The 13,275-nt window shown below is 38.4% G+C and overlaps 1 protein-coding gene across 2 annotated transcripts in view; it reads right to left on the bottom strand.

Moving 5' to 3' along the window:
* Positions 1 to 352: 352 nt before the first annotated feature.
* Positions 353 to 13,275, bottom strand: part of PSMD1 (proteasome 26S subunit, non-ATPase 1) — a 91,425-nt gene continuing 78,502 nt past the window's right edge. For both annotated transcript variants that reach the window (XM_026491717.4, XM_026491718.4), the window contains exons 20-25: positions 12,716 to 12,885; positions 10,904 to 10,996; positions 9,236 to 9,322; positions 8,551 to 8,697; positions 2,183 to 2,338; positions 353 to 561 (exon numbers count right to left, since the gene is read on the bottom strand). In XM_026491717.4, coding sequence (XP_026347502.1) covers positions 2,192 to 2,338; positions 8,551 to 8,697; positions 9,236 to 9,322; positions 10,904 to 10,996; positions 12,716 to 12,885 — 644 coding nt within the window. In that variant the 3' untranslated portion in view covers positions 353 to 561; positions 2,183 to 2,191. The remainder of the gene's footprint in view (positions 562 to 2,182; positions 2,339 to 8,550; positions 8,698 to 9,235; positions 9,323 to 10,903; positions 10,997 to 12,715; positions 12,886 to 13,275) is intronic.

The raw sequence follows: 13,275 nt of genomic DNA, 5'->3' as shown, positions 1-13,275 counted from the left end.
TAAATAATGCTCTGAGCTGCCTAAACAGACATTTCCCTTGGACCACTAAAGGGACTTCAGTCAATGATGGTACCCCATACCCTCAACCTGATTTAAAAAAAAACTGCAGAGAATTCTTGGAATGAAGAACAAGGGTTGATATCTTTTTTCTTATTTTTTCCCATTATTTTTCAAATAATCTATAAACCAGTTTAACTCTTTCATCAATATGAAAATCATGCATACTCATCCTAGCAATCAAGGATTTAGATCTCTGAGTTTAGGCATTTCATGGTGGGGTGGGAAGGGTATTAGGTCCTTTATTTAAAATCGAGGCTGAAAAACAAACAAATTAAAAAGTCTTTGTCCAATCTGGAGATTTTAATATATTTATTTGAAAACCAAGTTCTGTGAAAGAGCACACTAAATAGTCATATATCTTCTCTTCACCAAAGACTTGGAGACAAGGTTCTTCGGGTCAGCACAGAGGCAATGGTACATGCGGTGAGGAGCAGGTCTCAGCATGGATTTCTTCACAAGCATCTCCAATACGGGCCTGGACAATCTTCCTCAGACGAGATCCTAAAGAAGGGCGTAAGGGGAAAAGCTAGGGTTATTCTTTAAAAGAAAAATTTTATTTTTGTACCACTAGCTGTCGAAGTCTAAAACTACCCCTAACCCTGCCAATGTGGTCCTAATATGCCAGTTTTCGCTAAGATAGACTCCAGTTTTTACACTATTAGACTGAATGTTTTATCCTTTGGAAAATATTAAGAATCCAATTTCTGGGGTGGGTGGCTGGCTGGCTCGGTTGGTAGAGCATGTGACTCAATCTCAGGACTGTGAGTTTCAGTCCCCATTGGGTTTAGAGTTTACTTAAAAAAATCCAATTTCTCACTAAAAACTTCTACGCCATCTTGTAGTTAAATGCCTTGAAAGACTTAATCGGGGGGTTTTCAGTAAGGTGTGGTGAAAGGCTTAAGGGGGCTAAGGTGAGTCTGTTCAGTTCCACACAGAGACTGGGTGCTTATGGTATCAATACCGCCACGTGCTGGTGGGGTAAAGCGGAGGAAACCATCAAAGGCCCAAATATAATTTTCAAAGCAATTTTACACAGACAGGAAGTTATTGTAAATCTCTCTCTCATCAAAAGTCCAAACACTTTTGGGGGCTTGAATATATTTTCCTACTAATGGCAGGGTTTCTGCCTTAATATTTATCTGAGATTTCTGTAAAAGCTTTCATTAATCGCTAGTCCGTGTGTAACACTCATGGTGCTAGATTTACAGCTTGGCATTTACATGTACTTTTCTTTTGTCATAATGTCATAAATGATACTACTCTTATTTTCTTTAAAGAATAGAAAAAAAGTAAATTCTTATTTGTCTAACAATGTATTGTACTAGGGTGGAATGAGAAAACCTTGATTATATAGTTTATATGCATCTTCAAATATATGATGACTACTCAAAAAATGGGGGATCGTGACATTAGATTATTCCAATTTTTTGCATCTAAAGACCTACTTCAGCACTGTTAGAACACTGGCATAATAATCTTTTTCAACTGGACAAAGCTTTGTGGTATATAGTCTAAACTGACTCCAAAGTACCTTTAAGCACCGTGTCTGTTACACACATTAGATGTTCGATAGCTTCAGTGAGTAAATGAATATTAAGGCTCTTCGTGCCAAAAGTATCACCAAAGGAAAGGGAGAGAGAGAGAGAGAGAGAGACAAATCAGTGATCCATGAACCAGTGCTGGCCGTCAACTGTAACTGATCTGTAATAAGGGGCTCACATCAAGTGTAAATCAACTCTATCATGATCAAACTGTCAGTTCAGTTGACTTTTTTTGGGGTGAGGGGGTAAGCAAGGCTTTTTAAATGAAAGAAGTATTGAACAGATTGACATTCTGAAGCAAGCTCCCTACGTCGCCATGGACTTATGAGAGCAGTTATTAGCCACTCTGAATAGCACTGGTCAAACACCAGAGGGTAGAGAGAGTCAAAGGAGAAAGAAAAAGGAGTTGGGGGTTATGTATGCCGAAGAAGCCAAAAAGAGGGGGAATTTTAAAACCATGTAGGTAAACAGGGATTAAGCACAAAAGGAATGGAAAAAGTGACACGATGTCTCTGCTGAAAATATTTAAGACGTATTGAGAAACAGATTTCCCTCGATATACAATTTTATTCCACACGTGCCTCTGGTCCTTAATCATCGATATACTCAAATGGTTCTGGAGGTTCTGGCTCTTGTTCTTCTTCCTCGATTTTTGGGCCATGGGCTGCCACAGGTTCTACCAGTTCTTCAATGTCTTCACTGGTATCCTTCAGGATGATGATGCCTCCAATGGACAGCTGTAAACACAGAGCATGGAATGAAGAAGCACAAATTCCACTCATATTTTCAGACTGCTCCAGAGTCTAGAGCACGTATTTGTTAAATGAGACCTTACGACTACCTGGATGATTTGGAAGTAAAGAACTGGAAGAGAACTACACTTCACCAGGCAAGAGCCAGGAAACCCGGGCATGAGTGCCCGTGTGACACTACACCTGTGACACACTGTTCAACTGCAAGAAGTGGCTAATAAGATCTTCCTCTAACATTCCCACAGTTAGTCTGAGGACTAAACGAGGAAAGCAACAGTCAATGTCCACTACAAAGGATACAGAAATCTCTCATCTGTCGGGACTAACCCATGGCAGAACATGTGGTACTGTTCTATTTAGACGATGAGACCCAACTGAAGAGCAGTACCTCCAGCACTGCCTCGGTCTCACCGTAGAGAAAGTTTACTGTCCAAATACGGCATTCTGATGCCTTGCTACTCAACACGTGGTCCTGGACCAGTAGCATCATTATCACCTGGGAGTTTGTTAGAAATGCAGAAAACATAGCCCGACCTGGATCTACAGAATCTGCATTTTAACAAGATCCCCGGGTGATACATCTGCACAGTAAAGTTTGTGGAGCACACTACTCTAACAGATACTTTATGACATGTGAGAAATATCATTTTGGACACAAAAGACAATCTACAAATGAAAAGCCAATTTCTCTCAAGTGATCGCAGAACGACAGCGTGAACAACGTAAATATCACAGATACACTGAACGTTTTTCACTTTAGTCTACAAATCCTTGCAACAGAAGAGGACGTAGTAGATGGGAAACAGAAAAGAACTAGAGAGTAGAAGCAATTTTATTAGCTCTCTCCCAAACGTATCAGCAGAAGTAAATTCACACACCCAACTCTTCACCCATCTCTGTGTGCTATTCTTATTCTATTTGCTTGCCTGTGTCAAAGGAAATGGAGAGCTGCTCTTTGTAATTAAATCAGTCAACAGTGGCAGGGCACATCTGGAAAAACATTATTTCTACCAAAGCAAATTACTGGGAAGGAAAAGAAGCACAAGCACATTAGTCAGATGATTCACATATATACAAATAGCTCTGCAGTTCAACCTAATCTGATTTTTACTCATTGGAACCCTGCCCTGCCATGCTATAAAACTGGTGTGCCTTCCTGAATTTCTGCACTATTTCCCTTCTCTCAGCACACATATTCATGCACGTTATTTTCTAACTCTTTTCCTTAGAAAGTCTGCTTTCCCCGAAGAGAGCCATTTTATGAATGGACCCTGGCCTTACTACCAATATGCACCCAAGAATAATCATAGTACAAAGCCACTGTCCTAATGCTCCATAGTCTAGAAGTTTACCTGAGCCTTCTAAAAGACCAAATGAAGATAAATCATCTACCAAACAAGAAAATTCTTAGGTTCACAAAAACGACTCCCTAAATTTGGGAAACAGATGGCTCCAGGTTATAACTGTACTATTTCAAGCTCAACTGGAATGAGATACTCCAACTCAAATCCTGCAATATAAACAACATAAGGAAAGAGCCTTAGAGCAATGTGGTTTAGGTTTATTTTATTTTTTAAAAAAGTAATCTCTACACCCAATGTGGGGCTTGAACCTACATCCCCGAGGTCAAGAGTTGCATGATCTACTGACTGAGTCAGCCAGGTGCTCATGACCTTTTTACTACTGTAAAATGTTCTTTGTCTCCAGCAACAGTTTTTCTTTTTTCTTTTCTTTTTCTTTCTTTATATTTTTTAAAGATTTTATTTATTTATTTGACAGACAGAGCGTGCACAAGCAGGGGGAGCTGCAGGCAGAGGGAGAGCTGAGCAGGGAGCCCAATGCGGGACTTGATTCCAGGACCGGGGGATTGTGACCTGAGCTGAGGGCAGACACTTAAATGACCGAGCCACCCAGCTGCCCCAACAATTTTTCTTTTAAAGTATATTTTGTCTGATGTTAGTACAGTTGCTCCAGCTCTCTTTTAATTACTTGTTTGCATGGGATATCTTCCCATCCATTTGCTTTTAATCTACTTCAGTCTTTGGATCTAAAGTGTATGTTTTAAGATTTTATTTTTTAAGTAATCTCTACACCCAAGGGTGGGGCTCAAACTTACAACCCTGAGATGAGGAGCTGCATGCTCTGCTAAGCCAGCCAGGTGTCCCATAAAGCATGTCTCTGGTAGAGAGCATACAGTCGGTTCATTTTCTTTTTTAGCCATTTGGCTGATCTCTGCGCTTTAACTGGTATGGTTAATCCGTTTATATCTCATGTGATTAGGGGTCCCTGGCTGGCTCAGTTGGTAGAGCATGAGACTCTTGATCTTGCGGTCGTGAGTTCTAGGCCCATGTTGGGCCTAGAGCTTATCTTAAAAGAAAAAAAAAAAAAAAAAAAGACATCTCATGTGATTACTAAGATTTGCTCCTGCCATTTTGCTGTTTTTTTTGGTATGGCTTATATATCTTTGTTCCTCAATTCTTCTACTGCTGGCTTCTTTGGTATTAAATAGATATTTTCTAGTGTACTAAGTTTGATTTTCTTTAGTTTCTTTTAGTCTTTTAATTTTCTTTTAGTTTCTTTTAGGCTACTTTAAGAGTTATTTCGTCTGGTGGTCGCCTTCAGGGTTGCAATTAACATCTTAATCTCACTGAAAAATAGTAACTTAATTTCAATAGTATACAAAAACTACACTTCAATATACTGGTATTTCCCTACTGCTTTGCGTTATGTACTGAATGTCTGCCATTCATACGTTGAAATCCTAACCCCCAAAATGATAGTATTAGGATGTGGGCCTTTAGGAAGCAACTAGGTCACCAGGGTGCAGAACTCATTAATAATGAAATCAGTGCCATTATAAGGAGAGACAGGAAGAGAGCTAGTTTCCTCTCTCTGCCATATGAACAAACAGTGAGAAGAGGGTTATTTGTAAAGTAGGATGAGGGCCTTTACTAAGAACCCAATCATGCTGGCACCCTAATCATGGACTTCTAGGCCCTAGAACTGTGAGAATTTGTTTAAATCATTCAGTTTTAAATGGTAGGTGGCAATCTGCTATAGAAGCCAGAAACTTGACATATTTAATGCATATCTTAACTTTACACTTTCATACAGTGTGTGCACATCAACTTATGATTGCTTTATACACTTGTCTTTTAAACCAGACAGAAGAGTTACAAACAAAAATACATTTATACTATCCTTCATATAGCTTTACCTATGTAGTTACATTTATCAGTACTCTCTATTTTTTCATGTGGATTCAAATTATTGTCTAGTATCCTTTCATTTCAACCTGAAGCATTCACTTTAGTATTTCTTGTATGGCAGGTTAGCTAGCAACAAATTCTCTTAGTTTTTATTGGGGGATGTCTCAATTTCACCTTCATTTTTACAGGGTAGTTTCGCTGGATAGAGAATTTCTGGTTGAGTCTCGTCTTTCCGCACTACAAACATGCCATCCTACTGCCTTCTGGCCTCCATCGTTTCTGGCGACAAATCAGCTGTTAATCCTATTTAGGATCCCAGCACATGATGAGCTGCTCTTCTCAAGAGTCCCTGTTTTCAACAATTTGATCACGATAAGCCTACCGGTGGATCTCTTTGAATTTATCATACTTGGATCCACTGAACATTTTGGATGTGTAGATTAATATTATTCATAAGATCTGGGAAGTTTTCAGCCATTATTTCTTCAAATATTCTTTTACACTTTTCTCTTTTTTGGGATTCCCATGATCCCATTTTATGTAGCGTGGTATGCCTGATATTGTTCCATAGGTCTCTGAGGCTCTGCTCATTTCTCCTCACCCTTCTTTTTAGGTTGTTCCTCAACCAACCAATCTTCAAGGTTGCCCAAGTCTGCTCAAATCAGCTGCTGAGCTCCTTTAACAATTTTCATTTCAGTTACTGTATTTTATAACTCCACAATTTCTACTTGATTATTTTTATGATTTCTATCTCTTTACTGATTAACTATTTGTTCAGACATCATTCTCATACTTTCCTTTAGTTCTTTAGACACTGTTCCTTTAGGCCTTTGAACACATTGTCAATAGATGATTTAGCCTGCCTATGATGTCGAGGTATTTATTTCTTTGTATGTCTTGTAATTTTTTGTTGAAACTGGACGTTAAAATAATAGTGTGGCGACTCTGAAAATCAGATTCTCTCCCTTCCCCAGGGTTTGCTGTTGCTGTTGGTTTGTTTTGCAACTTTTCTGAACTTCTTGTATAAAGTCAATATTTTCCACTGTATGTGACCACTGAAGTCTCTACTCAACTGAGTGGTCACCTATGACTGGACAGGGATTTCCGTGAACACCTGGAACAAAAAGGTCTCCCAGTCTTTGCTGAGGGGCTGTGTGTGTATCAGCGCAGCATACCTCCAACAGTCAGCCAGGCAGCTGGCAACTCTTCCTTAGCCTTCACTTCTTTGTGCACAAAGGCAGTCTTTTGACTCATAGATGGGCAACTACTGCAGCGTTGTCTTATTCTGAGCAAAGCTTAACATTTAATTTCCAACCAAAACACACCAGTCTCATATGGCCTCATGATATGGAGCATATACTTTGCTGTCCTTAATTCTTTATAATTGTCAAAAACGCCAGTATCTTACATGCTTAAAGTATTCACTAGTTGCACACTAATATCATTTGTGATATATCCCACTTCAACTGGCAACAGCAGTTTCTAGATGCTGTTAGAATACATTCTCTGTAAACACTCCACTTAGATGAACTAGGCTGCAGAGTAGATAGTGACTGCATTTAAAGTGTCCGTTGGTAGTTCTATCAATTCATTCAGAGAACACTACAAACCAAGTAGTATTAGGTCCTAATAATAACACAGGGTGGGAAAAGATCTTCAAGCTATTCCTGCCTCCTGGCCTGATTGTCTTGCTACCTACAGATGTCTCGTGACTTATAACCACCACCAAGTAATATTTATTGAGGATTTCCCATGTGCCAGACATTGTTCTAGGTATTTTACACATAATGACCTATTTAATCTTTACAACATTCCTAGGAGGTGGATAGTACAATATTCCTCATTTAACAGATGAGGAAATTGAAACATGAAAAGATTAAATGACTTGTCTCAGTTATACAGCTAAGAAATGGCCGAGCTGGAATATAAACTTAGTTCTACGAATTCTAACTCTTTACCACTAAATATAGCCATCTTCCATTCCTGTCCTTGTCTCCTCTAGCTGATAATCTAGTCAGGTAAGATCCTGGCTCACAAGTGTAGGTAAGAGATGCCTTCCACTCACCACCATCAGGGACCACTTTCGGGTTGATGAGAATGAGTTTACATTTTTTAGAAATCTCATATATGACATTTTAGGCAGGCCCAAGATCTGGATGTATTAAACGTGTCTACTAATGGCTTTCTAGTTTTCCGGTTTCAAGAACATAGAAAAAAAAGACATTATCATGCTCAAATTACTGATTAGCATTTGTTTCTAACCTGAAACATTCTTCCTTGGAATAAATTAAATGGCAGGAAGATCCCTTTCAAATTGTAAAATTCAATGCTTATCTAAGTACCTGTGTATTAACTTACCCTGTTCACTCTTTTTTTTTTTTTTTAAGATTTTTATTTATTTATTTGACAGAGATAGAGACAGCCAGCGAGAGAGGGAACACAAGCAGGGGGAGTGGGAGAGGAAGAAGCAGGCTCATAGCAGAAGAGCCTGATGTGGGGCTCGATCCCATAATGCCGGGATCACGCCCTGAGCCGAAGGCAGACGCTTAACCGCTGTGCCACCCAGGCGGTTCACTACCCTGTTCACTCTTTGCCACATTTCTGAGTTAGGTATAATTCTTATTTTACAGTAGAGGAAACTGAGGAAGAGAAAGGTTTAGTACTAGACCTAAGGTTACAAAGGCTGTAAGTGGTAGAATCAGGATTCAAACTCAGGATGTCTGGTCCCAGAGTCTATGCTCCATGTGTTAGGAACTTCTATAGTGTAAGCTTCTGGTAGAGGAAGGATGTTTGTAGGGTTACACAAAGGAAAAAAAAATCTCTCCCAAAATCTATATGAAATGGGAGGGAACGTTCTCTCTTTTGCTAAGCGATTTGTACTAAGAGCTTTCTCCAATGCTTGGGAGATTTATCCTCCTCTGTCAATATACCACTGTTCCATGAATTAATATCCCACTGGTATATCGCTAAAGGCCATCAATAACTTACTGGTTTGAAAGGCTGGTATCTACAGGTCTCTGGCATGGTCAGGACCTTAAGCTGGGCAGGCATAACTCGGGCTGGGTTATCCAATAACTGGAAGTTTGGCTCAGGTTCTTTTTTCTTCTCTTTTTCTTCCTTTTTTTCTGCTTCATCCTGGAAAATATTAAAAAATAGCCCAACAAAGGTTCACTTCTCTTTCATATCACCGAATAATGTTTGATAAGTTTCCTGAGCAACTCTTAGATACAAAAGGTAGTTAGGATTAGATATAATGAAAGTACAACCAAAGTCATACTAGACTCAAAGGATGAAGAGACTAACTGCTGAGGGGTAAGTATGCTACGTAACTTGGTTTTAAAGGATGAGGTTTTTCTACCAGGAGAGACCAGAAAAAGAGGATCTTTTTAAACAAATGATATTCTCCTTGCTTGAAAGGGCCTTTATTCCCTCCCTCCATCATCTCATTGTCTGAAAATTCTACACTGCCCTTCAAAACCCACTTTAGTTGTCATTTTCTCTAAGAACTCAAGTATCTTTCTCCAAGAACTCAAGTTTCAAGTCTGTGCTTGGAACAGGATAATTATTTAAGGGAAGCCAAGAGCAAGGTATGGTTATGTTCACTTAAGGAAGAATCTGGACCATGACAGAGATATATATATATCAACCCACATGACCACCAAATTATACCTACCACTTCCATTTTCTCCTCCTCTTTTTTCTCCTTTTCTTTTTCCTTCTTTTTAGCCTTGGCGGTAATAGATAACACAGCAGTGGAAACCTAGAGGAGGTGAACAGGGTAAGTCATAATCCCTTACCTACATACAAAGCCCAAAGAGAACTCGGTTCTACAGTACTACTTTGTTTCCTGGCAGTATCATAAAAAATCAAATCATTAGGGAATAAATGGGAAAAGCAAGCAGCACGTTTATTCACATTATTTACTACTATGGTCCTCAGGTGACTCTTTAGTTCCTGGAGGCTTGTGTCCAATATAACTCTATTTTTTTTTTTTTTTAAATCTGTAGCCTACCTTAGATATAGATTTGCTATCATGAGATTCTGAGATATCTGGGTGCTGCACCCTTTTTTACTTTAAAGGGAAAGCACGAGAAAACATAAAAATTTCCTCCAAACCTGGTCATAAAGATATTCTTACTGAATCAGATGTCCTACAATTGTAATACACAGTGGGTGAGTGGTTAGCCTAGAATTACCCTTCCTGATGGGTCTCACTGAAATTGAAGGTGGAAAAGACTTTGAAAGGCTGGTAGTATTAGTATAAAGCTGATTTTGTTTCTCATCCAAAAGCTGGGGGTTTGAAACAGAGCTGATGAAATGAGACAAGATGTTGTTGTCAAAGGATAATCATTACCCACCACCCTCAAATTTGGTCAATTATATAAATATCCCCACTTACACACAAAGTTTATAGCAAATAACCAACAACTGGCTAATATGGAACACCACCTTGAGAGGAAAACAAGCATTTTCCTAAATATAAGGTATCAGAAAGGATAATTTTACTGAGAAAATGTCAGGGTCAAGTGCAGCTCTCTAATTCACTATAGTTCGATTCAACACACATCAGTGAGTGCTCTCATACACTGCTGATAGAGGAATATAAGTTGGTTATATCCATTTTGAAAGGAAGTTTAGTTAATACCTATGAAAATAAATAATATACATTACTTTTAATCAATCACATCTAATATCCTAACCTACAGATACACTTGTACAAGTTCACAAATATACGTGTATAAAGACTCTTACTCTAGTCTCATTTGTAATAGTGATTAATTAGAAATCACCTTAAAATGTCCATCTGATGAGGAACTGAGAAGACAAATAATGGTATATACACGTTAAGGGATTGCTCTGTAGCAAAAAATGAGATCCACATACATTGAAATTCTTAAAGATTATTATTTTTTGTTTTATTTTAAGTAGGCTCCATGCCCAATGTGGGGCTTGAACTCATGACCCTGAGATCAAGAGTTGCATACTCTACTGACTGAATCAGGTAGACGCCCCTTAAAGATTAATTGTTTAAGTAAAAACAATAAGGTACAGAACAGTATGTCAAAAATAATTCTATCTTGGTGTAAAAAGTATGGATATGTATGGAGAAAACATCTGGAGGGATTCAAATTATGATTCCTGCAACATGGGACTTGGATGCCCAGGAGAGAAAAAGGGTTTTTACTTCACATTCTTGTGCAATGTTACATTTTACCATAAGAAGTAACACTTTGAAAATATCTAATCTAAAACATAAAAATATTTAAAACAAACCCAAGTAAAACACCAAGTAGCTTCTATATATAAGTATAAATGCTGCTCAGTGGAACAAAGAACCTACCTTTTCCTTTTCTTTTTCTTTTGGTACTTCCAGAGGGGCAGGATATGCAAATGTGGACGGTTTACAGTTTGATTTATACTGAACTTTCGGCATCTGAAGAAATACAAGAATTTCCCCCCTTAGGTTAAAATAACCCAAATCAATTTAGGAATTTTAGGCTCCTAGCAAGCATACAATACAAAGTCAAAAGTTTCAATCCAGGCTAAATGCTCTCTTACAGTACTCCCTTATAGGTATGTCTTCTTACGCTGAATTTGTTTTGAAGTGCTTCAACGAACTACCTGCAGTTCTCTATACTTTCCTGAAGCTCTATGCCTGTTCACAGGCACCCCTTGATCTCATCTTTACTGCCATGCACCCTGCTTCAGTGGGTTAAGTCCCACCCATGGTGTGAGCACCAGGTCAACTGTTACCTCCTTTGTAAAGTGCTGATTATCTAACCTGCATACCTAACTGCCATGTACCTTCCTTATACCACTCCAACAACCTATACACGTCTGTACAGTTTCTATACCACATAATCCCTCCTTACAAGAGTCTAACATGAGCCTAATGAAAAGTCAGCTTCACGTTACTTACTGACTAGGTGTTAAATTCACTGGTCTGAATTTTTCTCTATTTCCCCAATTTACACTGACAGAGAATGGTAATAGGCATCACATTCACTAGGATAAGGAATCTTGTCTTTTTCATTCCACTTTTCTTGTAAAGAATGGAAATAGAGATCAGAAAATTGTGTGTTAGAGTAAAAAGTCCCTATAGATTATACAGGATGTTTAACTACAGTGTTTTAAAGGATAGAAATTGGGAAACCTAAAGATTATATTTTGAAAGATAAAACTGCTCAATATTTATAAATGTGAGTAGTTTTATACTCAAACAAAGGATAAAAGGCTGTATAGCTATGCTGGAAAAAAAAGTCAACTGGATGAAATACTCAATCTTTATCAGCCATTTTCTGGCCCCCAATTTTTATACTTTGAAAATTTAATAGAGCATTTTAACAGAAGTGATGACCAGATACAAGAGTGATTTTAAGGTCAAAGGCCTCTGAGAAGATAGGAGGACAGGTGAGTCATTAGGCCACAGAATTGAGAAAGACCTAAGCACAAACCCCATTAAAAAAAAAAAAGGATGGTGTGATGACAGGGGATATAGCACCTTCAGTCCTTGAGTCACATGACCGGTTTCTGTCAGATTCCTTGGCTCCTCAACGTTGGCCTCGTTTTCTGACATTACCAGAGAGATGTCCTCCCATTTTGCTTTTCCCTTTAGTAGTAATCCTTTCTTCCATCAAATACTCTAGCATCACACAACTCTGACACATGGCCCTGTCTCAAACCTTCACTCCTTACTAAGATTTAGTTCAGGTCACCTTTCTTCCTTGCCCAGATTACTGCAATAGCATTCACTGTAATGGATTTCCACTGATACCAGAATGATGTTTCTAGAATGTAAAGCTCATCATGCCATTTATCTGCATGAAATCCTTCAATAGCTCCCGAAGAACTTCAGTACTGAACAAAATTGATGAGTGATTTATAAAGCCTTTTCATATTTTTATATTTGCCCCCTCCCTTACCATTCCTTCTCAACTGATTCATCCAAGGTTACACAGTTAGTAAGGAGATCTAATTTTCAAAACTTCCACTGATACACTCCACTCAGCAAGGTGATGACTCAATTTAAAGGGGAAATACAATATCGGTGAGATGCCAACTCATCTTTAAAATTTCATGAAAATTCTTGTGAGTGGGTGGTTAGGATACAGTGAAGAAGATACACTATAAAACTGAGGTCTCACAAACATACCTTTAAGTCCTTGTTAAGGCCAATGACACAGGTAGGGGTATAAGCCAATGACAGGAAGTGTGAAAGAGGAAACCAGAACCAGAACTGGGTAAAGACAAGGACGCCAACTACAGAAGGCATATGGGTGTGCCCAGTCCTGGACTGCAAGGAGATTGTGACATTATGACCACCTGTAGAAAAAGGGAGAAACCATGAACATGAATTCAGTAGCATAATAAAGACTTCTAAGTACTGCACTAGGGAAGCATTTGGTGATTATTTTAAGAATACAGTTCATAAAATTTAATATAGAATAGCTGGAATTTGTTAGCCAGTGAACTATCTAGGGTCTTCAAAACTGGAAGTGCTGTATTTTAATTGGAATCACGGTAAACTAGACCTTTTTTCTACATAAGCAGGAATTTTCCAAAAACAAAGCCTAAAGGATAAACTGAATGCTAAATTAAATATTAATCTATATTATACACTGGGGTTTTAATGTACTAACAAAAAGTAAAATTTCAGTACACATCATATTTGCAAATGATAGCAAAGAGGCAAGAGGTAGATATTGTTTGCTT

This window comes from Ursus arctos, unplaced genomic scaffold, assembly GCF_023065955.2.
Source record: "Ursus arctos isolate Adak ecotype North America unplaced genomic scaffold, UrsArc2.0 scaffold_1, whole genome shotgun sequence".
NCBI lineage: Eukaryota > Metazoa > Chordata > Mammalia > Carnivora > Ursidae > Ursus > Ursus arctos.
Note: the sequence above shows the minus strand (reverse complement) of the source record. Positions and strands in the feature narration are given on the sequence as shown.